Here is a 25027-nt window from a genome sequence, read left to right on the forward strand (position 1 = left end):
CTTCCGGGACTGGACCGCCGCGAGGAGTCACGCAGCTCGTGACTCGGGCGGTGACAGCAGTGAACTGCCCAGAGGCAGACCCTACGCGGGGAATGCGCGCCTGCGGGAGGGAGGGGAGACGCGGACACCTGTCCCTTCCGCTCCTCGGTCCTTCTCCGAGCCCCTCGTCCCAGCACCCCCGCTCGCTTTCACCCGACACCAAAGCACCGGCTGTGTGACCGCCTACCCAGCCCGAACAAAGTTTCGGGTCGCACGCTCGCTGGCCCCACAGGTGCACTGGAGTCTCTCCTCGCTCTCAAAAGAAAAAGCCCCCACCCCCACCCCGTCCACTTTCCCTTCGCCTCCCTGGGGCCCCGCGTTCGTGGTCTCCAGGATCGCGGGTCCGCGGGCTCGGGGAGGCGGTGGCCCCGGCGTGGGCGGAGGGGGGGGGCGCCCAACGCTGCGGGAGGCGGCCGCTCCCAGCCACGCTAGCCCCGGCCCTCCGAGCCCCCCGGCCCCCGCCGGCCGAGGAGGACGCCGGCAGCCAACGCAGGCCCGCACTCACCAGCTGCGGCCGCCCGGCTCAGCCCCGCTCGGCCACCGGCCCCGCCACACCACGCGCGTCTCGGGCGACGACTGCCCTGCGGTCCCGGACGCGCGCGCACGCTAGGGGCGGGGCTCCCGGGCGCACGACCTCTGACCCGCGCGCGCCGGAAGCCGGCTCCGCGTCCGTCTCCCTGGCCCCGCGGTTGCCCTGACGACCGCGGGCGCCGCGGCGGGGCCGTAGCTGCAGGTGCGGAGCTGCCGGCCGGGCGGCAGCGGCCAGCCGCGAGCATGAGGAGCTGGTGTCTGTGTCAAATCTGCACCTGCGGGTAAGGAACGCGCAGCGTGGCGGCGGGCGGGGCGCGGGTGGCCGGAGCCCCGTGGTGGCCGCCCCCCGGAGATGAAGGGACGTGGAAGCGGCGACCGCACTCCCCGGGTCCGCACCGGCCGGCTCCCGGGTGAAACAGTTCTGCTCTTAGACTCCCTGGCCAGGTGCACACTGAACGCCGGCCGGCCGGGTGGGCGGAGGACGCTTGCGCGGGAGCGGCGGGTCCAGAGCCTGCTAACGGGTGCGATCAGATCCCGCTGGGAGAGTGCACGCCCCCAACATCTTAGGGGGAAGGAAGGAATAGGAATAGGACGATCTGCAAGTCCATGAACTCTCAGCCCGCGCCACGCTTTCTTCCATCTCCAGCTTTCCATCCAAGCCTGGCTGGAGCCCCATTCCCCTCCAAGCAGTGCCCCTTGGGGATCTGACCGACCGAGATGGGAGCAGCCTGCACCCCGAAACCCAGATTGGTGATAACCTCCCATCCCCTGTAAACACAGTCTTCTTCCGCGGAGTCACTGTTGGCCCCACGGATTGGATCACTGTTTGCTAAAGAAACATTATGAGCATGTGGATTCCACGGAATCCATGAGTGACCATGTAACAGGAAGTGAGTGGAGCGGTATAAATTAAATCTTTCTGTGTTGGGATTTGAAAGTTAGTAAATCTAAGCGGATAAATCAAGATGTTAAAAGCTCATTAAAAAAAAAAAGAAAGAAAAGAAAAAATGAAAACGCAGATGTAGCCTCCAGAAAAACTAAAAAGCAGAGATGATCGTCAGAAAGTAGTTTCTAGAGACTGGAAACGTTGGGAGAACGGGCTTTTCCCGTTTCCTTTATAAGTTCTTCAGCTTGTTTTGTTACAATGTGAATGTATGCCTTGCATAAGAAATAAAACTAAGAATAATGAGAAATTCCAGAGCTTGGACTTGATTCTTGTAACTCAGTGCACCTGTATCAGAACCTCTATGCATGACCTATGTTCCCCGTCCCTGATTGTTCCAAGAGACCATCTGTGGTCCTAAATCACTTTAGGACTTTCCCGAAGCCTCCACTGTCAGCCAGTAATCTCGAATCTCTCCACTCCTCTGACTTTGAATTTTGAATAGCCCATGACACCACCTCTCTACCCTTCTGCACACTGCAATCCTTCCTGCTGTCCAGCAACCTCCATGCAAAACAGCTGATCTCTCTTATGTTCTTCCCTGGGGGTTCTCTGAGTCTAGATATCCTCGCCGGTTCTGACTCATCTACAGAGAGTGTATGCATTTTCTTCAACCTTACCTGGGCTTGGATTAGTAGTCCTCACACATAGCCCGGAGCCTGAAATGATATGAGACCCGAGGAGCTGATTTTTCTTTTTTGTTTGCTTGGATTTTTATGTTTGTTTTGTTAAGAGCTTTATCTTTTTTTTTCTGATTATGAAATGAATATACATGAGGCACTGTATGAACATGCAAGGGAAAAAATCTAGAATATAGTGAAAATCCCTCATCATCCTAGTCCTAGAAATAATAAATGTTCTTTAAGACTTGTTTTTGCATTCTTTAGAAGGAAAGAGAAATAGAGTGTATTATACATACTGTTCCGCAACCCACTTTTTCACTGTTTACAATCTCTGCGTCTGGCAACGGCCACGCCTTAAGATCAACCCTATTCTCTTTAACAACTACCTGCTATTAGCTTATATGATATATTGGTCAGGGTTATTAGTCATGGACAATATAATCTACTCTCGCCTAGTCGAGGCATAAAAGAATTTATTAAGGAGTATATGCAGCTCACAGAATTGTTGGAAGAACGGAAGAAACAGTTTTCAAAGTAAGCTTTTCAGGAAAAATTCCCAAAAACTCTCACCTCAGAACTGGGCTGCCAAGGGAGCCACTGCCCCTGCCAATACCCGGGAAACAGCAACAGAGCGGCAGGCTTCAGAACCACTCCTTCCTGCCGAACCACCCTTTCCTGCTGAAGCTGCCAGACAGGAAGCCACCTTGCAAACCAGAACGCTGCCTGACGCCTGCCTGCTCCAGCCCCTCTGTGCCTCTAACACAGCCCTGCAAGCCTCTCTCCCTGCATAGTGCTGTCTGAGAGCATCAGCTGAGCGCACCCAACAGTTGAAAGCTAAATTGTACATGGGGCCTGCCTGCCAAAAGCCTGGGAAATGTTAGCTTTTCGGCTTCTTAGTATAAGAAGACACTCCAGGGGCGCCTGGGTGGCTCGGTCAGTTAAGCGTCTGACTTCACTTCAGGTCATGATCTCACCGTTGGTGAGTTCAAGCCCCGCGTCTGGCTCTCCACTGCCAGCTACGAGCCCAGAGCCTGCTTCAAATATAGCGTCTCCCTCTCTCTCTGCCCCTCTCCTGCTCATGCTCTGTCTCTCGAAAATAAGTAAACATTAACAAAGTAAAATAAAAAAGACACTAAATCATTGTCGGAGGAAATACCATAATTTTTTCCACCATGAAGGATATATCATAATTTATTCATTATTTTTGTAAACACCACTGCAGAATAAACAGGTTTTTTTGTGTGTTTGTGTGTATTAGTAAAGCTTCTTTTAAATTTAGAGATTGTGTGTTTATCGAAGTTCTCTGATTAAGATGCAGTTATATAAAATATTTTTGAAAGCCAAAATAATCTTTCAGTTTATTTACGTTTGCACAGGCGGCATCATTGTCCACACGGAACCACAAGGATTTATGAAAATTCTGGCACCTCCTGCCCCACAACTGAATATTTGGAAAAATATCCTACCTATGGCAGTGTTCCTCCACCTCAGAGTCTGAAGCCCAAACAAGAATTTCGAGCATGCCGTGGTAAAATGGAAGGGATAACGACATTTAAGTAAATATTCAGAAACTATTTGCTTTACTTTTCTCCAACCCTTCTGGGCTTAATAAAGTTGTTTTATTCTTTAAATTGAACTATTAAGTTGATTGAAGTTGAACCAACCCAAGAAGCAAGGAACCAGTTGAGTCGCAACTTGAGAAACAGAAAAACGAGCGTTAGGTTAGAATGGCAAACAGTGAGAAGGAAAAAGGCAAGAAAAGCTTTATTGTTTTAACCACTTAAAATCTCTTCTAACATCTGCTGCTTTCCACTGTCTCCCAACTAGAGGAATGCAGTAGCTTCCGGTATCTTCTGTATCTCTTCTAGTGTTTACATCTCTGATCTGTTTCCTATCCTTTACCCTGCAGACATGACCTCTTTAAAATCCAGTTCTAGGGGCCCCGGGGTGGCTCCGTCGGTTGAGCGTCCGACTTCGGCTCAGGTCGTGATCCCGCAGTCCGTGGGTTCGAGCCCCGCGTCGGGCTCTGTGCTGACGGCTCGGAGCCTGGAGCCCGCTTCGGATCCTATGTCTCCCTCTCTGCCCTTCCCCCACTCACACTCTGTCACTCTCTCTCTCTCTCTCAAAAATAAACATAAAAAATTTTTTTTAAATAAAATGCAGTTCTAATTCTATCACCTCCTTGCTTAAAATACTTACGCTTTCCCATTTTATTTAATAGCCACCAAAATCCCTTTATGGTTTGGTCTGTACTTGCTTCTCTAATTTATTTTCACCGTGCTCTTTTAATGTCACATCCCACAAGACATTTTTCATTTCTTGAAAAATCTCAGGTCTCCCTTGCCACAGAGCCTTCCAGTATATTATTTCACTTGCCTGGAAATTTCCCTCCCTTTTACCCCAGTTAATGCCCACTTAGCCTGTACGTCTCAACCCAGTTACCACCCTGACACTGTACCCAGTTTGCAGGCTGGGTAAAAGTCCCCTATGTAAGGCCTCAAAGCATCTTAGTTATTTATCATTAACTCCATTTCAGAGGCCCACACAGGCAGGAACTGTCTATTCTCACCTTCGCGTTCTATTTCCAGGAACCTAGTGGGAGGCCTGCTGGCACAGAGTAGACACTCCATGTTTATTCAGTGTTGGACAGACAAAAAGAAGTCTTCCTGACCCTGAACTTTCCATTGGGACTTAGTTGGTTTTGGTTTTGTTTTTGGTTTTTTAAGTTAATTTATTTTTCACAGAAAGTGCAGGAGTGGGGGAGGGAGGGAGGGAGGGAGGGAGGGAGGGAGAGAGAGAGAGAGAGAGAGAGAGAGAGAGAGAGAGAGAGAGAGAGAATCCCAAGCAGGTTCCATGCTGTCAGCACAGAGCCCCATGCGGGGCTCGATCCCACAAACTGTGAGATTCTGACCTGAGCCAAAATCCAGAATCGGACGCTCAACCGACTGAGTCACCGAGACGCCCCAGACTTAGCTTTTTTTTTTTTTTTTAATTTGTTTTGTACCTTTGTCAGTGAGTTAATTCTTGTCTTTATTCTGTTAATGTGCACACCATATTCAAGGCACAATCTTAGGTGTTAAGTATAAAAATCAATAAATAGAAGTTTCTGGTGTCAGGAAACACACACATCAGATTTCTATAACTTGGGGTTTTAAAAATGCTCCGTACCCACTTTAATCTGCAGTGTTACCCGTTTTCTTCTCATTTTAGAGCTCATTGTCCTTGCATAAGCCAAGGTTGAAACCTTCGAACTCTCAGGCCAGTACTCGTCCCTCTAACATTTCGGGCCGCCCTTGAGGTAGCACTGCTTTGGTGATTGCACTCGACTTCTGTAGACGTGTGGCTCGTCCACAGATTGGAAGATCTTCCATAGTCCTCAGATACGGTGTGCTTTAGAATCATCCAGAAGGGTTAAAATTGCAGATTCCAGCGTTCCACCTGAAACCACAGGTCCCAGGAATCTGCATCTTTAACCAGCACTGCTGCTCAGTCTGTTGCCACAGATTCAGTGCAGTGGGTCAAGTACTACAGCGTCCCTGAGTGTGACGTGGGCCATGAGGGACTTGGCCCCTGTGTTGCTTACAGCCTTGTGAGGATAGCAGTCAAGAAACAAAAACTCAGGTAAATAAGCTATAACTATTGAAAATGAGATGAAGAAATAGAACAATTGAGAGAGAGCAAATGGGAATGTTGCTCATTTTTTTCTTCACCTTAACATTCTTCCTTGATGCCTTAATGATTCATAATGGAGATCTGAAATAAATGTCACAATATGCATATTTGTTGAATAAACGTTTCACATTTAACTAGTTCTAAATGTTAAAATTGGGAAAGAATGACATGCCATATCTTTCAGTTTTTATTTATTTTGAGAGAGAGAGAGAGAGAGAGGGAGGGAGGGAGGGAGGGAGGGAGGGAGAATCCCAAGCAGGCTCCACCCCCATCAGTGTAGCACCTGACATGGAGCTCGAACTCGGGAACTGTGAGGTTATGACCTGAGCCGAAACCAAGAGTCAGACGCTTCGCTGACTGAGCCACCCAGGCGCCCCGTGCCATAGCTTCCTTTAAAAAGGCAATTGTTTCGGGGCGCCTGGGTGGCGCAGTCGGTTAAGCGTCCGACTTCAGCCAGGTCACGATCTCGCGGTCCGTGGGTTCGAGCCCCGCGTCGGGCTCTGGGCTGATGGCTCGGAGCCTGGAGCCTGTTTCCGATTCTGTGTCTCCCTCTCTCTCTGCCCCTCGCCCGTTCATGCTCTGTCTCTCTCTGTCCCAAAAATAAATAAACGTTGAAAAAAAATGTTAAAAAAAAAATAAAAAGGCAATTGTTTCATAATTCTGGTTTTGTCAGTTGACTTGATCAAGCATCCCTTAATGGTAAAAATGAAACAAAACACACCAACGAACCAACCAGGAAGACAAAAGAAAGAAAAAGAAAATGTCCCAGCTCCCAAAAGTTCCAAATATGCCCAGGCAACTATAATTTCCGTTTTTTAAATCACCGTCTGTACACTTAGTAAAACATTGGACCTTTTCTTGGTATCTTGACTGCGAATAGCAGCACTTCCGAGGGCCGCAGGCGAGGGGTTCAGGACCCTTCCTCAGCTCCCTCATGTTGACTGTCCACTAAGCAGCAACAGCTGATGGGCCGGTACGAACAATAAAGGGTCATTCTGTACTTCTCTGTAACACAGGACGGGACTGTAACGAGCAGATGTCTAGACTTGTCTCTAAGATTTTCGATGCTTTATACAACGTCACAGCTGCAGGACAGCTAGATGTCTGCCAGGGTAGCTAGGAAGCCCGCCCCGAAGTATGATTGTGGACACGCCGTATGGGGCCAATCCGATGGCCGAGAGTGCATTTACCCACTACCACGTCTCCATAGACCGCTGCTTTGGGTTTGGAGGTATACTTTCTAACACTTAGTGAATCCACCTAGAGGAACTAAGACTTCTACGCTTTCTCTCTGTCATCTCCCTGATTCCTCCACTGCCTGATCGCGTTTTAGCCCGTTCCCCTCTAGCTGGCATTTGGGAAGAGCAAGGAACAACTCAGATGTCTGGAGAGTAAGAGGTATGCGATTTCTACCACTTATCCACTAAATAATATTTACTAAGCATTTGTTAGGTGTCGGGCCCTACGCTAAGCCCCTGGCACACAGCGGTGAGCATGGGGTTCCGGCCATGATCTCTGTGCTCACAGACTCTGCAGTGAAGGTAGCAACACATCACTGGGAAGAAGTACAAAATCGCAGCAGTGATCACGTGCGTGAAGGACAGGCACAAGGTTACCTGAGAGCCAGAATAAAAGGTTTGACTTTATCAGGCAGAAGAGAAGAGGGAGCTAAATCCCGACAGGTGTGAAGCAACTGACTGAATTAAGTAGGTAAGGAAGTGCATTCCCCGCAAAGATGGCCGGCAGGGGAGGGCAGGGGAGGGGAGAGAAGGCCGCCTCCCCCTGCAGGAGGAAGCAGGTGCTGAGGCTAGCGGAGGCGGCCCCCTGCGGTTTTTGCCATGTCCTTGGAGCCACACGAAGCCGCTGAAAGTTTCTTCTCTTGTCCACCCACCTGTTTGCATTTGGAGGGGGTGAGGGAGATACCGGTGGGAATGACCTGATCCAACTTACAAGTGAGAGGATTCCTTTGGGTGCAACGTGAGACCAGACTGGAGAGAAGCTAAAAGGTTTGAACAGGGATTAGGAAAGCTTGGGCCGTTCTGGTAGCGCCACGGAGGAGGAAATGGTGGGGTCTGCAAGAGATTCGGAGGCCGCGCTGACAGGAGAGCTGAGGCCTGACGGTGAGTCCTGGCTTTCCGACTGTGCAGCTCAAGTCGCCGGGATGCCTTTCGCTAAATAGGGAACAAGCGTTCAGTGTTGCTTACGGACACACACAGAAAGTAGTGATTAGTACACGATGGTTTAAACAACTAAAATGAGTGACACAGGGGAGTCCAGAAGAGAAGAAAGCAATTTTGAAGACTTGTAGTAATAATAAATAGCAGTGGCTAACGTATTGCCCTCACTGGGCACCAAGCTCTCGTAAATACGTGTGCGTGCACGCCTGTACATGTGCCAGTTCTGAAATAGCCCTGTGAGGTACGTGGCAAGATCGGCCCATTTTATATGTCAGGAAACTGGGGCACAGGCGGGTTAACCAAGTCGTCCAAGGTCACGCATCTCGTGAATGACAGAGCCGGGATTCGGACCCAGGGAGTCTGATCACGCTGGGTCCGTCACCTCCCTTCCGCACCCCACCAGCCAACCCAAGTGTCTGCAGCTCTCCTTCTGCCCCACGACGTTACGTGATGCCCAGGGTGGCCGCATCGCCACACAGCTCCCATCTGTGGCAAGGGCTTCTGGGAGGTCCAGAGATGAGACAGAATCACATCCATACTATGAATGCGGTTTAAGGCTGAAGTCCAGAGTTCAGGGGTTAATTATCCACGTAACTGATGATTCAATAGAAAGCAGGAAGATCTTGTGATCTCAATAAGAAGAAAGCATGCCCAAATAGCTTAGTCTTCAAGTAGGACGAATAAAGATTTGGACAAAGTGGACCCAGGGAGTAGATTTTAGATTCATGAAATCCGAAAATTTCCTTCTAGGTTAGAAAAAAATTCCGTTACTTAAAGATTCTATTTATGTAAGATCCAGTCAACTGAAGAGCCATTGTAATGATGTTTTGAAAACCAGGATTTTTGACATATTTTTTCTTAACATATTTAGTCACTGGATAGGACATAAAGGAATTATTTGTCTCAAGTAGTTTATCAACTGCCACCATTTTAATATCTTCTTAGACTTTTCAAATGAAAACAAAACCTTGAAAATTTCAATACTGCGTTGAGATAATGATTATTTCTAATTAAGAAATTGTGAGGCTATGTTTCAAATTTATATGTTTCAGATCGGATTATCGTCCTTATGAAATAGTCAAACAGCCTCGCCAGGTACCAGAAGAATATAAACCAAAACAGGGGGAGATTGATCTTGGCACTACGTACAAACGGGATTTCAATTCTTACAAAGTGCAGCCTGTGGCCATCGTCCGGCCTTTGGAGAGACAACAAGCTAAACAAGGAAAGTTGGACACTGTCCCAACCTATAAAGGTAACTTGGCATTTCAAAAATGAAGGAGCCAAAAAACCTAAACTCGCTTCTATCCAACGTCAAATCATAATTTGGTGTGTGGCCAAACTTAGCTCCCACGACTCAGGAGAACCTTTTTTGGCTTTGGTCAAAGCAGCACTGTATAGTGAAGAAAGACCATTTGCCTCATTGAGAGTTAAAAGACCTGGGTTTCTTTCCAAATGTAGCCACTTAATTCACGTTCTCTGTCTGTAAACATATACAGTTGAGCCAGGTCCCCGTATGTGTGGATTCTTCTCCAGAAATACAGTCCAGCCCAGCCCTGCAAATGTATTATCCCTTCCTTATGATTCTTTGAATCACATTTTTTCTCCGGCTTATACTTCGTTGTAAGAGCATAACACAGAATACATGTAACATACAAAATATACATTGACTGTGGATGTATAGGAACCTTAACTATTGTTAACTGTCGTTAAGGTTTCCGGCCAACAGTAGGCCATTAGAGAAGGTCAAGTAAAGAGTGGCCCTTCACCACTTAAGTTCTGAGCCCACTGAAAGCAAAAGAGCAGACGCAGAACCAAATATTCCCTTTTGAGTGGCAAGGGCTAGGGTGAAGAACAAGGCTTAGATCTGGGCACAGATGCCTCCTGATACTGAACGCAGAACAAAATCGGCTTATCCGTCCGGGGACAATGGTGGTGCACCGCTTAGGGAACTTACTCCTCTAAGGCTTCTAGCGGGGACAAAGTGCGATGACACCTTCTCTCTGTGGGCCGCTGACTTAGAAGAGTAAGAGGCTGGACAGTGTATGGCTAGTTTCTTTCCAAAAACCAAGTTGATTTTAAAATACTCTATTGCTTTTGGGGAACGGGGTCTTTCTTTTTAAAGCCTATCTTGTTAGTACACATTCTTTCCATATTTTTTTCTTGATAACGTAATTGCGTTTTTAAGCTGATATCCTTTTCGTTAGTTACGTGATATAGCTGAATGGTATGTCCTCAGATGAAACCCCTTTGTAACAGTGATGTCACCCACAATGAAAGCAACGGTTTATAGTTTAAATGGGCAATAGCTGAAGGTCTATGTGTTCTTCAAATATCCCCCTCACCAGTTCGATGCGTAGGTAAGTGCCTGTTATCAGTACTCTAGGATCTACGTGTAGGGAGGTCGGGGGCAACGTGCTTTCTGTCTTTTAAGCTGCGATCACATAAGATGCTACCCAAACATTAAAACGAAGTTTTAAGACAATGTGTATGGTGAATAAGTATATTGTTATAATGCAATATAGCATCTAGCGATTGCAGATCTGAATTTACTGGTATGCAGAGGAGGTCATGTGCTGCATAACAAGGTGATGTAGAAGGTACTTGATGAAAATGACTGGGTCTTTTAACAACCATGGTAAGATTTTCTTTTCTTTTTCCTACAAGATCGATGGAAAAGTATCACTAATATTGATATTCCCTGAGGTTGTGACTATTACACATAACACACACACACACACACACACACACTCACACACACACTGGTTCTAGCTTCTCATTACCTGGGTTTCCTGTACATTTCCATACTTTCACCCCCATAAGCCAATGTTGAGGATTCCCGGGGTCCCTCTGGTTTTCTCACTTCTGATCTTTCCTAGTGCGGAGAGGTTATTTTTGTATTTCCAGGCTTGGGAGCATGAGACCATAAATATTAAGGGCCGAGGCAGAACTCATCATTCTGTGTGATGATTGTATTGCAGGATTTTATAGACACCTATTTAAAGACAGGCGTGTAGCTGACAAGAAATCACAGTAAGAGACCCTCTCGCTATTCATCGAGAATCAGACAACAGAGGAAAGACAGAAGTGGGATACGATAAAGAGAAAGGGAAGAAAAAACCCTGTAGGGTGGTGGCGAGAAGGGTAACATCTAGTTCTGGAGATGTAGTTCTATGAGACAGGCTACTCTCAGAAATGCATCTGCCCCCAGAAGCCTCACTTTAGAAGGTCATTCATATTAAAACATAGATGATGAAAATAGGCCAGTGTTTGATTTGATAAACGTTTTCAGGATTTCTCTGCTCTGTGCTAGCCACTGTAGGGAATACAGAGATCTGAATCAAACATAGTTGTTGACAAGTAGAAACTTTATGGTTGAGGAAAAAAAGCAATAGTAGCATAAAAAATTAAATAGCTTTAGTAGAAATAAATAATATGTGTTATTGGGGTGCTGGGGCAGCTCATTTGGCTGAGTGTCTGACTCTTGAACTTGTCTCAGGTCATGATCTCATGGTTCGTGACTTCAAGCCCGGTGTTGGGCTCTGTGTTGACAACACGAAGCCTGCTTGGGATTCTCTCTCTCTCTCTCTCTCTCTCTCTCTCTCGCTCTCTCTCCCCACCCCCTCAAAATAAATAAACTTTAAAAAATGTATGTGTTATTACTAGGGAGGAGGATAATTCACTGGAAAATTGATGGAACAACTCATGCTTCAAAAATTTAGACTGAGCAACATCACACTTCAGGCCAGCCCAGGAATGTATCAGAGACTAGTAAGTACTGGTCTACAGGAAAGGGAAGGACATCACAAAAACTAGGGTGAAATGAGCAAAAACGCAGAAAGCCAGAAAAATACAATGGTTGTTGGGTAAACATCAGAGGAGGAAATGCGAGATTGGGGTCTAATTCTAGAAATGTAGATGGAGATCAGATTGTGAAGCCTTGATCACAGACTGAGGTGCTTAACATTTTTATCATAGCTACTAAAAGTGGGTGAGTTCTGTTTCCAGGTAGCCTATAGTGAATGGCAGACCGCATCATTTCCACTGCAACAGCTAAAGATCTGTATAAACCATTTATTTATTTATTTGTTTATTTATTTATAAATGTTTGTTTATTCTTGAGAGAGACAGAGACAGAGTGTGAGCAGGGGAGGGGCAGAGAGCGAGGGAGACACAGAATCCAAAGTAGGCTCCAGGCTCTGAGCTGTCAGCACAGAGCCCGACGCAGGGCTTGAACCCACAAATCTTGAGATCATGACCCGAGTCGAAGTTGGACACTTAACCGACTGAGCCACCCAGGTGCCCCTGTTACTATTATTTTTAAGGTTTATTTTTGAGAGAGAGAGAGAGAGACAGAGTGCAAGCAACGGAGGGGCAGAGAGAGACGGAGACAGAATCCGAAGCAGACTCCAAGCTCTGAGCTGTCAGCACAGAGCCCGACGTGGGGCTCGAACTCACAAGCCATAAGATCATACCTGAGCTGAAGTCAGACTCTTAAACAACTGAGCCACCCAGGCCCCCCATGTATAAATTTTTTAACTGGAAAAAAACTTTTTTTAATGGCATTAGACAGCTGTGGAAGGAAAGAACTAAAATTCCAGAGATGGTGGATGCCTTTCTAGGTGAACTAAGATAGCTGTTTACATCCCTTGGACCATTTGTCAAATCCAGGCCAAGGCTGAAGACTGGGCTTGGCATAAGCAGAAAGACTCTACTGGGAGAAGGGAATCCAGTGGAGCGCCTGATATGTGGGCTTGATATGACAAGCTGGAATCTGTAAGTCCTCCAGATGTATGGCTGGTTTTCCTTGTGGAGTGTTTGCAGAGTGTTTCGGGGGCATGGTGGGCTAGGAGACTAGGGCAGAAAGAACCCCACAGAAGTATCCCACAGTTGTACTTGGGAGTAGGTGCTTAGGAAACAAAGTCCCACAGAATGAGGGCTTTACCACAAACACACCACAGTTCTTGTCCTTGACACACTTGTATCTAAAGGAAGACCATGTCTAACTAAAAGTGCCTCTGAGCACCAACCTAGCTCAGTTCCTGATTGGATCAAGGAGATCGGCCTAACACTGAAAAAAGCAAGCTTTCTCCTGTTGAAAATAACATTGATTTCAATGTCTTTGGCTTTCTTATATGTGACATCCAGCACTTGGTAAAATATGAGACCTAGGAAGAACCAGAATATATTTGGAGAGATGGTCAAGAAATTTCCCAAACTGATGAAAGAACCAAGCCACAGATTCAAGAAGCTCAACAAATCCCCAAATAGATAAATACAAAGAATACCACAGCTAGGCAATCACCATCAAACTTCTGAAAATGAAGTGAAGATGAATTCTTAAAAGTAGCAAGACTACACATTATTCACATAAAGAAAAATCAGAAACATACCTAACTTTTCATCTGAGGCTATGGAATCCAGAAGATAATGGGATGACATCTTTAAAGTGTTGAAAGGAAAAAAAGAACCAAGAACTTTAAACCCAATGAATCCCAGATTTTCACATCTAATGAAAATATCTTTCAAAAAATATGGCAAAATAAAAATGTTTTTGGAAAACAACAACAACAAAAAACTCAAAGAATCTGTTAGTAACAGACCCATACTACAAAAAGTAGTAAAGGAATGTCTTCGGGTGGAAGGCAAATGATTCTAGAGGGCAGCATGAAATGCAGGAAGGAATGAAACACACAGAAAGGTTAACTATGTGGGTAAATATAAGAGAATACTGACCTCTCAAAGTCACAATAATAATTATATTACGTATTTTTATATAAATATGGAAGTAAAATATAGCACAAAAGACAGCATGAGGGTGTAAATGGCATTAAACTGTTGAAAGTTTCTTCCACTGTTCTAGAAGGGGTAAAAATATCAATTTAAGTTCAAGTAGGTCCAAAAGATCCCCTAATAGGACAAAAACGCATTTTCATTCTAAAAACATGTGAAGTTTGGGACACCTGGGTGACTCAATCGGTTAAGGGTCTGACTTTGGCTCAAGTCATCATCTCACTGCTCATAAGTTTGAGTCCCACATCGGGCTCTGGGCTGACAGCTCAGAGCCTGGAGCCTGCTTTGGATTGTGTGTCTCCCTCTCTCTCTCTGCCCCTCCCCCGCTCACACTCTGTCTCTCTCTCTCTCAAAAAATAAACATTAAAAAAAATTTTTAAATATGTGAAGTTATAATTAAAGTGCTAATAGATAAAATGGAATAATAAAAATACCCTTTATCTAAAACAAGGCAGAAAATAAGGGGTAAGGGAACAAAGGACATGTGGGAACAAATTTCAAAAGCAAACAACAATATAGTCAACTTAAACTCAACTAGACCATTCATTACATTAAATGTAAATGAAATAAAATTTCAATGAACACTTCAAGATTGATTTTTCAGTTTGAGCATACTAAGTTTCAGTTTACCTCTTGAAACAGGGATATCTAGTAGAAAGATATATATGTGGGTTTGGTGTTTGAAAGGACGTCTGGAATGGAGATTCACTTCTGGAAATCATCAGCTTCCAGGTAGTATTAAAACCATGGGACTTCTTTGATGATATACAGATTGAGAAAGAAATGCTCAGGGTGGAGCTCCCTGGCTTTGTAAAAGCTGTTTCCAAGTCCTTGGTGCCATAAGATGCCACAGGGAACAGGTTACAAAGTACCAAGGAGAAGAACTAGCATGTGCAACTCAGGACTTTTGTTCTCAAAGAGGAACCTAGAACAGCTCATTATATAAGGATGGGGATGGAGCTCTACATTCGAACATCGATGGTGAGCAAACACATGGATGTAAAGCTGATCAGAAGAGAGCAAGTGGCTAGAAATCAAAAGAATGAGCAGAGGAAACAGAATTTCCCTTATCTAAGCAGGGCAATACCGCAGTTGCCAAAGGACCAGACTGCACTGTTAGATATGCATGGCACTACATTTGTCCTTTCTATCAGTGTCACAAGACACGAAAAATAGATTATATTAATAAATATTACGTTTTAAAGGTGTTGCTTGAACATTATCAATAAATACTCCGGAATGAACAATCAATATTCCATGCATATGAGCATAGGCATATGTATAAAAGGAAAATCAATTTTCTGCAGTTATCTGCAACCGATATCCATGGTAATGTGTGCTGTGAAGTCTTGTGTTTCGGTCTCCAAATTCTTGCTTCCCTTTTGAAAACTGAAGCTCGTTTGGCAAGGGAGAACTACCCTCTTCTATTTAGTTTCTTTTTTTTTTTTTTTTTGAAATTAACATCTTTTTCTCGGTCATTTTGGCAGCAAGGCCGGACTACAGACCTTCAATAGCACCCTACGATTTCCTTCTAGCTTGTGAAAAAGTGTTATAATTTTATACTTGACATTGCAAACAACAGAGATTCGTTCATGGTGCCTCAAGAAAAAGAGAGTTTCCCGTGACCTGGTAGTGGAAAGCCATCGGGTACAGAGGAAGCTTGAGGGCGGAGCTACTCCCTCCCTCCCCGCCTCTCTGCCAGAGCCCCACGGGTTCTATCACAGCCTCTTCACTTCTCTGCATGCATCTGCTCTGACTGCCACTCTACTACCTGGGCTCCTCTGTCTACTTATCAATTCTGTTGCCCTACAGGTGGATTTTGAAGTCTTCGGCTTACCATAGCTCTCCAATTCTATCTACTACATGGCATCCTTGTAGATTCATCTCTCGCTTTTATCTGGCTCCATGTTTTCAAATTTGGGTTCACAAGGACAAGAATTGCTTACCCAGCTCGTCTCTTCTTGCCAGGCTGTTTTGTAGATCCCTACTAGCCTACAGATGATCTGCTCTCAGGCCAGGCATCCACTCTCATCCAAACACCAGTACTTGATGAGATGGAAGTGATCGTTTGGTCCCAAAGTTGGCCACTGTGGCAGAACTGTTTGTGAATGAGGAATTCTTCTCTCCAAAGGAGGTATCCCCATAAAAAGCATTTGAGTTTTGGCCTTTCCAATAGACACTGCATGGACTGTAGCCTAGACTCTTACATGTTATCTTGTATGACTTCTGTCTTTTATAAATTAGTCTTCAGTGTACATCTTTTTTGGGTAAAGTCAATTCCACAGTATTTCTTTTTTTTAATGTTTATTTTTGAGAGAGAGAGAGGCAGGGACAGAGACAGAGCATGAGCAGGGGAGGGGAAGAGAGAGGAAGACACAGAATCCAAAGCAGGCTCCAGGCTCTGAGCTGTCAGCACCGAGCCCGACGCGGGGCTTGAACTCATGAGCTGTGAGATCGTGGCCTGAGCCGAAGTCGGACATTCAACCGACTGAGCCACCCAGGCGCCCCATTTTCCACAGTATTTCTTATCTTACTACCTTTCTCATCTAGAAATAGAAAAACTAAATAACCCTCAGTTGAAATATAAGTACTTCAGTTTCCCATCCATGGTCTAGGTAGGCTGCAAGAAGCAGAATTTAGGTATTTAACGCTAAATCTCAGACTTAGCTCTGAGGTTCACTTGTAAATTCTACATACAATTTCTGACATGTTCGAAAGCACTCATTTCAGGCCTCTGGCCTCTAGATGGCCCCCTATCTTTGGGGAATGACGTGAAGTCCATTTTCTGAGAAGTTAGAGTTGAAGCCAATGAACTTTCTGGGATAGTACAAGTTATTCTGTATCTTTGCTCAGAGAGTCCTGTTCCTAAAGTGTAATGGAATCGCAATTCTCTCTCCTTTGAGGAGTCCCTCCGAAACCAAGGAATAATACCCACGTCACTTTTGCCCACACATCAGGGCCTTTGGTTTCACGTTAATCCCTAGATTTTATGGTTTCCTTTAGCATTTCTTGAGTTATAGTGAAAACCCCAAGCAGTTCCTGGAAAACACAACCATAATCTCCTAAACTCTGCCTTTATCCAAAACACAGGCTTTCAAAAACTGTCAACAATCCAGCTCAGATGTTCCATTCCCTTGTTGCGTATTCAGGTAAGTCTAGAAGTAGAAAGTTATATGTACTAAAGTGGGATGATAGAAGAGACAGGTGAACATGAAGAAGAAACAAACCAGGGGAACGTGAGCAACTTCATACTCGATTATTCTCCAGATTTATGAAGGAAATGAAAAGATGTTTGGCAATGAGAGAAGTAAGCAAGCCATGATTTTTAGAAGACGGTTGTTTTCTTCAGTATTTTAAAATGCTCTCTTTTTTATTTTCAAGATGATTACAGAGCTTGGGGCATTCAGAAAATGGACCTTTATAAACCAGAGCAAACTTATCATCCCCCCGCCGTGAAATTTGGAAATTCAACTACATTTCAGGATGATTATGTTCCTCGGGAGATACGGCCTCGGCAAAGCTTTAGACCCAGCCCTGTGATCAAACGTTCTACTGTCCCTTTTAATGGTGACACAAGTCACCGCCTTGACTATGTACCTTATCAGCTAGAATTCAAGTTTTCAAGGCCAAAAGAGGTTTACAAGCCAACCACCCAACCCTTTGAGGATCTCACAACTCACCGGTATGACTTTCAGGGCCTTGTTGGCGAATCTGCAAAACTCTGCAGACCTCCATACACCAGAGTGACCCAAAATGCTCATTTTGAAGGGAGCACCGAATTCCGCGAGAGCTTTCAACCATGGGAAATCCCACCACCTGCAGTCAAGAAAACACCAGAGTATGTCCCTCCCACAGGCACCATGCAGTTAAACAGCACAAGCCATCTTGACTACGTTCCCTATCAGACCAAACGTGTTGCTCCCATCAGGCCAGTTTCTCAGAGAAGAAATAACAACTTTCCTTTTCAAGGAAAAAGCACGACAAAGGAAGATTTTCCAGCCTGGGAAAGCTGTCGTCAAGGGCTTATTAAGAAGCAGCAGCAGATTCCCAACCCATCTGGAAAATTTGATGGTTGGACCACTTTCAGGTCTCACTATGTGCCACATGAGCTGAATCCAACACAGAGCTGCAAACCCGTGCACGCTCCCGTGAAGAGTTCTGCTCCATTCGATGACACAACCATGTACTGTCTAGAGTACACACCAAAGAAACGGGAAATCTGCCCCGCTAGCTTTCCCTCTCCTCCGGGTTATGTCTTTGAAAATACAAATTCTCGAGGTCATCACTTCTTCCGCAAGATCACACCCACGGTGGAGGCCTCCTAATCATCAAATCACGTTTGAAGGGAAGCTAACAGGATATTGGTTTTCTAAAGGCAAAGCCAATTTTTTGGTAGTGAAAATAATTGAGGGGAGAGGTAAAAGAAATCATTTTAACATTTTAAACAAGAAAATTGGAAAATTACCTATGGGAAGCGAGGACCTTAAAATCTATTTTGCATTGATCTCTCACCAAGACTGTTCTCTACTCTGCTATTCTGAAAATTGAATAACGGGCATTCCCACCTGAACTATTTTGATCCCCAACCTACCGTTTGGTCGCTTGTCTCTGATCGATTACCCTTTATCCTTATGCTGTTAATTACAACAATTACATGGTCACTCACAACCTGGTTATCACGTGTCAAGTGCACTGGGACTGTCCAGCACACCTCTGACCACGACACGTGGATTCCTCATCCGGGACGACGGTCTTCATCTCAGACTTCAGGGTGTGGACACCCTGCACCGTGGTTAGCGGTGCCAGGGATGACTGCACCGCTCCTCACCATGCTCAAGTTCGTAAGAGGAGCCGCCGTGTGACCAGCAATGGCTCTGCGCACGGGGAATCAAGGCTCTGAGTTCGGGTTCCAGTGACAACAGTTTCTATTTGCGTCACCTTAGGCCAGTGACGGGTGTCTCTGAGCCCCAGTGTCCCCATGTGTAAAAGGACATTTGCTCTGCTCAGCTCACAAACATCGTTTCGAGCATCAGGGCAGATGGTTCATCGAAACCCAAAAGTCAAAGTGCCAAACAAGTGTCAGAGATTGTTATGAAGTCCCTCAGTCTCTCTTTTGAACCTGTTTTCTCCTTTTCCAAACGAGGGTCATTACCTCCTCAACACTCACTTTCTGGCCGGAGGCAAGGATTGGAAACTGACCAAATTTGCTTTGAGCTTAGGAGGAGTAAGCTTTCTGAGTCTTGTCCTCAATCAAGCGCCTGAGAACCCGTTACAGAGCACAGAGAGCTTGGACGAGGAGAGTCACGTGGTTTGAAAGACAGTATTTGTAGGAAGGAAAACACTGTGTGTTCGAGTAGTTTTAGGAATGACCGATGGCTCTGAAGAATCTTCAGGGTAACCCCGGGTCATGACGTACCTAATTGCCATGCCTGGAGTCATGGTTCAGAAGCAGCAGCAGGCTCGGTCTGGGGCATAATTATGTCCTTCTTCTCCAGCGTGAGCTAAGCGCTAAGAAGGGAGGGAACGAATGAGGTCAGTGAGTGAAGCAGAAAGAACATATTGCATTTATAAATGCTGAAAGTTTCCTAACGAATTAAACTCCTGTTTTTATTTTTTCCTTGCTGGATGATTGCATTAGGGGAGAGTATGATTTATCATGAAGTGTAGTCTTTTGTAGCTTTAGAATTCTTTCAAACTATGTGCTTGAGAATAGGTCCACCAGTGTTTGGTTAAAATGTTTATTTGAAAGTAGCTCGTGTGTATGTACGTTTGTATTGATTAGTGAAAATTATGACATGTAGAATTCTGTATTTATGCAACATTAATAAAGCATCAATAAAATGCATTTTCATGAAGTCATTTCTGCACAAAATTTTCTCTGGAAAAGAGGCCTTTGTCATGAACTCTTACCTAGGTTAACCTGTACATAACTAGATATTCTTACCTTTGTAATAAAAAAACATGATTATATACTCAAAATGAAAAATTAGAAAATATGATAGCACTCTCACCCTGGCCCATTTTCTGATGCTGGACATGCAAATCCCTCTGTAATCTAATGGGGGTGGTCTCTTCCCTGGACAAAGGCTCCCCATAGTAAACTTACCCTGGGGTTTCCCGTGGCAATGTGACTTGGGCCAAGGACACAGAGCTGAGTAATGGTGTCTCCCCGTGATCTAACACCCAATATGATAGGCGTGAATAAGACATTGGAAGAGAGTACACAGGGGCCACTTAGCCCGGGAATTCGGGGAAAGCTTCCTTAAGGAGAGGACAGCTGAGCTGAATCTGGAATGGTGAGCGGGAACTTGCCAGGTCAGGAAAAGCGGGACAGCGGGAACAGCATGAACGCAGGTACAGAGTGATCTCCAGAGTCTGTGCAAGAGCGAGTTCCAAATGTGGTGGTGGAAAGCTGGAGTCACCTGACCTGCCATCGCCTTAAGGTCTCCTTGAAATATGTGCTGTGCAGGGACACACACACAAACCCCATTGTAACAGCACCGGAAACCTGTAATATTTAACAGCCTGCCACATTCTAGAAGGAGTTCTCACTAGGCCAAACTTGGACGAATCCAATGAAGAAAGAAGGACAATCCAGAGAGAAGAGGCAGGAGGAAATTTCCAGCCTCACCCCATCCCATCTCCACGGGTCTCCCTGCAGATCCTTGTTGTGGAAAATGAGCCCACAGACCCAGAGACTAGAAAGAAAGGCCTTGTGGTTTGTAAGAACTGCTCGGGCAACGCTAAGAGTGAATCCTAGTGTTAAACGAGGGACTTTGATTCCTCACCAACTGCGGCCAAAAAGTCTTTAGGTGCAGACACAGTCGGTCAGTCCCTATAACCCTCTTAATGATCCCAAATCAAAGATGATTAGTACTTCTTGTTTTCCTACCACCACCTACTTCTAAACCTGTCTCAGGCTGTCCATTTGGGACTTCTTTCCACCCTTTCTGCCCTTGACATAGTTTTCACTCTAATGCGCAGGGTATAAACGACTGGGCGAGGGAGTGAGAGTTGAATTTCTATGTGATCCGCCCTGAATCCTCTAACCCCCATTTCACAAGACGATCCAGGACTGGGAACCCATCAGGTCCGCTCCCAGACCCACAAGAAGGCTGACCCAGGCGACAAAATCAAAAAACAATACAAACAAGCCACTCACGTGTCTAAGGATGCCACTGAATAATCAAATTTATTTCTGAATCACTTAAGGGTCATGAAAGAAACATTAACTCTTATGTTATAGAAACAGTAGTAAAATACAGTACACAGGAACATCGTTTGAATGGTAACAAAAGTACAAGAAAATTAGCGACTTTAAATACAAAGGTGAAGCAATTTAATAAGAAATTTTGTTAATAAGAAAAATATATGTCCCATGTCTTTATTACATACTGTACAAAATAAAATATTGCACCTTTAAGTCATATAATAAATATATACAAAGAGTATTTTACAAATGATCTTTCTTTTAATTTAAAATCCTTCAACAATCAAGGGTGATTGACGATTAACAACCCGCGGGCTGGTGTGTGCGCCCTTCCCCATCCCCATCCATCCCGGCCACCAAACCCTCCACGTACAGTAGTGTTTATCACCAGTGTCCGTGAGGCTAAAGTCAGAACACGAGAGCTGGTGCTCAGAATGTGGTCGAGAGACTCAGCGGGCTCGTCCACAGACACGTCCAAAGACCAAGCGCGCTGCTCACGTCTTTGTGATCAGGTCCAGAGCCACCTGCTTCGGGGGATGTCGTGGCCGGCGCGCTGGGGGCAGCACACGGGTGCGGCGGGTGGCTGGGTCGCCACGTAAGCACGGACGGCCACTGACTTGGGCTTGTGTGCCATCTAAAGCAGTAATCGGCAGGATATAAGGGAAGGGGCGCCATAACCAGATCGGCTTTCGAACTTTCCTGCTAGCCCCAGACTACTTCCGCAGAAACACTCCAGGTTTACCCTCCAGCCTGACACTGTCACCAACACCAGCACTGGCGCCAGTTCGAACGCAACCCAACACAACCCGTCCTGGTCCCGACCCTAACCTCAACCCCCAAAGCCAACTCCAGCCTTCACCCTACCGTAATTTCCATTCTCAGCTAACCCAATCCTAAAACTAACACAAACCCTACACTTACTCGCCAAATCCTAACTCTGACCTCTAGCCCCAACTGTAACTTCTAGCCTCACCCAAATTCACTTTGGATTTACCGACAAATCAGTCTGAAGGAAAACAATGCTTTACTATAAACAAGTCTTTCCAACCACCGTGTTTCATATTTAGATTACTTTCTTATAATCTTCCCGAAATAAGAACCCTCAGGAATACTATCGTATGCATAAATTAGGTCTAATAAGGCTTTGATTTTCTGTTTGTGTGCAAGAGAATAGTGCTCAGAAGAAGTCTCATTCACAGCTCTTAAAAGAAAGCTTTGACTGCACTGCAAAATCAGTAGAAAAGGTGAATGCCCCCTCTCCTTTGATTTCCGAGATGCCTCATTTGGTCACAGATAGAGCTCCATGGTCGTGAAGCTGGCAGCAAGGTTTCCTCTGTGGTTTCTTCCACCGGTTCCCTAAGCGTAAGGGCAAGACGCAGCTCCCCGCCCCAGGATCCTCGGATCAGTCGGTGCGACTGCCTCTCGTTCACAGCCTGGGCTTCGGGACCCATCAAAATGCCCCTGGCACCAATCACGCCATCTTAACGGCGACTGGCCAGGGCTTCCAGAGTGTAAACGCTTTATAAACCTGTTGAAACCCTAAAGCTTGGGAGAGAAGAGGAAGTCATCGGTTGCCGTGTGTCCCTCAAGACTTCGGGACGCCGCATGCTATTAGCCTACACGTCACGGGAGGAAGCCTGCGACCACGTCCTGGGGACCTGGGCGATTTCCTGATGAGGAGGACACGGGGAGGTCCCACGTGCCACCGCACGCCTGCCACGGTACGCTCGTTGGTCCCGGATGCATCGCTTCAAAGAGCTGGAATTAAAGACCGGCCGTGGGGAAGACGACAGCACAAAACGCCACCAGCGGTGAGTTTGCATCGACCTGTTTGCAGAATCTAGACTGTTTTTTGTGTGTTTTTTTTTTTTTAAAGAAATAACATGTTTCTGAACCAGCTACGTGGGGGAAAGAGCTTCTACACTTCTGGTCTCTTCTTCACAGCAGCGCTACGACCCTTCCACAGGTTTACCCTTCCAGACACGTCCAGCAGCACCTTTGTTTGTAGACATCGAGCGAACACAAGTTGAGATGCTTTACAAACATACAGTAGTGTGTGGTGTCCATGCAGGCTCCTGCAGGGAAGAAAAAACCAGATATCCGTGGCACGCAGAGCTCGTGGGCGACGCAGTTTAAACGCTGTGGTTTCTTTTTATGTTTTATTTTATTTTTGAGAGAGAGAGACAGACAGCACGAGCACGGGAGGGACAGAGAGAGAGGGAGACACACACGCACAGAATCCAAAGCAGGGTCCAGGCTCTGAGCTGTCAGCACAGAGCCCAACACAGGGTTCGAACCCATAGGAGATCACGACCTGAGCTGAAGTCGGATGCTTAACCAACTGAGTCACCCAGGAGCCCTGAGATGTATTTTTTAAAAAAATCCTCTGAGGGGCGCCTGGGTGGCTCAGTCAGTTGGGCATCTGGCTTCAGCTCAGCTCAGGTCATGGTCTCGCGGTTTGTGAGTGCGAGCCCCACATAGGGTTCTGTGCTGACAGCATGGAGTCTGCCTGGGATTCTCTCTCTCCCCCTCTCTCTCCACACCTGTCCCGCTTACACTCTCTAGCTCTCTCTCTCAAACATAAATACACATTAAAAAAATATTTTGAGAAAAATAAGATAAAGACAGAGAGGGAGGCAAACCATAAGAGACTCTTAAAGACAGAGAACAAAGCGGGGGGCCGCTGGAGGGGAGGTGGGAGGGGCGATGGGCTAAACGGGGGATGGGCGTAGAGGAGGGCACCTGTTGGGACGAGAGCACTGGGTGTTACAGGTAAGAGATGAACCACTCTGTTCTACTCCTGGAGCCGAGACGACACTCTATGTTAACTAACTTGAGAATAAATTTTAAACAAAAATGTCCCATCGTTACGTCTTGCGCCGGAAACTAATGCAGCGCTGTGTGTCAGCTGGACCCAAATTTTAAAAAGCGGAGAGAGCCCCCACGAGGCTGGGGTTAGAGCCACGACTCTGCACTAGGCTCAGAAGCACAGTGGGCTCCCCGCTTAGCCGGCCGCGCAGCCTCACGCCGCTCCCCGGGGCCTCGCCGCCCTCCTGGCCTCCGTCTTTCCTCTCAGCGCTTGGAACGGCGGGGGTGTGGACCCCTTGGCAAACCAATACAAGCTAGGAGCCTGCTCCCTGGCTACGTATATTTATGATTACATTTTGCAAAAATAATATAATAACTATAATATATGAATAACATAAAAATATATGCCTACGTGAACATATAATCGTACAAACAGGTCAAATCTTTAAGAATCGCTGTCCCAGCAGATGAGAGCCGCAGGCAGAAGGGGGTGCCGTGAGGCTGACAGAGGTGGGAGGAGGCAGTAGGAGCCAAGGCCGCGGACATCCAGCTGGTTCGACGGCTCTTCCCAAAAGGACACCGAGCTGTACCCGCATCCAAGGGGCTAATCTCCCAGTGCCCCAAGATGCCACCTGCACCCCGGATGGCCCGTGGGCCGTGCCACCAGCCACTGGCGAGGGAGGCACCCCTGGGTCTGGCCGGGACAAGGCTGGGGCGCTGGCAGGCCCGACAGGGGTACGTACTATGGCAGGAAGGCCCCACACAGTGCCGCCAGGAAGCCGGTTTCTTTTTCTGCACGCAGTGTCTCTCAGCCACGGGCCAGCAGCTCCTGGTGTGGACGCAGTCGACCCTCCGGGACTGGAAGCCCCTGCCGCAGGCCGCTGTGCAGGGCCTCCAGGGGCCGGGGCGCCAGCACGCGTCACACGCCCCGGACGAGCAGTTCCCCTTCGAGGTGGGTCTGAAAGAGGGGGGGGGGGGAAAGAAAAAAGAAAAAGGAAAAAAAAATTGGAAGATGGGAGAAGCAGGGTGTCACTTCGTGCTGAGATCAAGCCTCTTCCCGTGCCGTTATTTTCTGTGTCCTCGAGGTTCGCCGATCCGGACCCTGCTGGCCAGGAAGCCGACTTGTGTTGGGCACGGCTGGCTGATGAGGAAGGCGGTGGCCCCGTCGTGACAGCGAGAGGTGAGCACACACGTGTTTCCACTCACTTCTAACACCAAGTCAAGATACCGA

General features: G+C 46.4%; 3 protein-coding genes across 5 annotated transcripts in view; 1 reads left to right on the plus strand and 2 right to left on the minus strand.

Moving 5' to 3' along the window:
• LOC121042307 (elongation factor-like GTPase 1) overlaps positions 1-653 on the minus strand; it is a 16277-nt gene extending 15624 nt beyond the window's left edge. The window contains exon 1 of the mRNA XM_040493498.1: positions 545-653. The gene's annotated coding sequence lies outside the window, so the exon portion shown is untranslated. The remainder of the gene's footprint in view (positions 1-544) is intronic.
• Positions 654-698: 45 nt separating this feature from the next.
• SAXO2 (stabilizer of axonemal microtubules 2) lies at positions 699-19623 on the plus strand. Of its 2 annotated transcripts, XM_040493496.1 has the most exons (4): positions 699-851; positions 3513-3692; positions 9038-9240; positions 17160-19623. In XM_040493496.1, exons 1-4 carry the CDS (start codon positions 814-816, stop codon positions 18101-18103), a joined length of 1365 nt encoding a protein of 454 aa, XP_040349430.1. In that variant the 5' UTR covers positions 699-813; the 3' UTR covers positions 18104-19623. The 2 variants fall into 2 exon arrangements, with proteins under 2 accessions (XP_040349430.1, XP_040349431.1); XM_040493497.1 differs by lacking the exons at positions 699-851; positions 3513-3692 and adding an exon at positions 16869-16927 and having other exon boundaries at positions 9140-9240.
• Positions 19624-20943: 1320 nt separating this feature from the next.
• The window catches only part of ADAMTSL3 (ADAMTS like 3), a 369755-nt gene continuing 365671 nt past the window's right edge, over positions 20944-25027 (minus strand). For both annotated transcript variants that reach the window (XM_040493500.1, XM_040493501.1), the window contains 2 exons: positions 24540-24754; positions 20944-23063 (listed from right to left, as the gene is read on the minus strand). In XM_040493500.1, coding sequence (XP_040349434.1) covers positions 22957-23063; positions 24540-24754 — 322 coding nt within the window. In that variant the 3' untranslated portion in view covers positions 20944-22956. The remainder of the gene's footprint in view (positions 23064-24539; positions 24755-25027) is intronic.

The sequence above is a fragment of the Herpailurus yagouaroundi genome, unplaced genomic scaffold (genome assembly GCF_014898765.1).
Source record: "Herpailurus yagouaroundi ecotype Mexico unplaced genomic scaffold, PumYag 185, whole genome shotgun sequence".
Taxonomy (NCBI): Eukaryota; Metazoa; Chordata; class Mammalia; order Carnivora; family Felidae; genus Herpailurus; species Herpailurus yagouaroundi.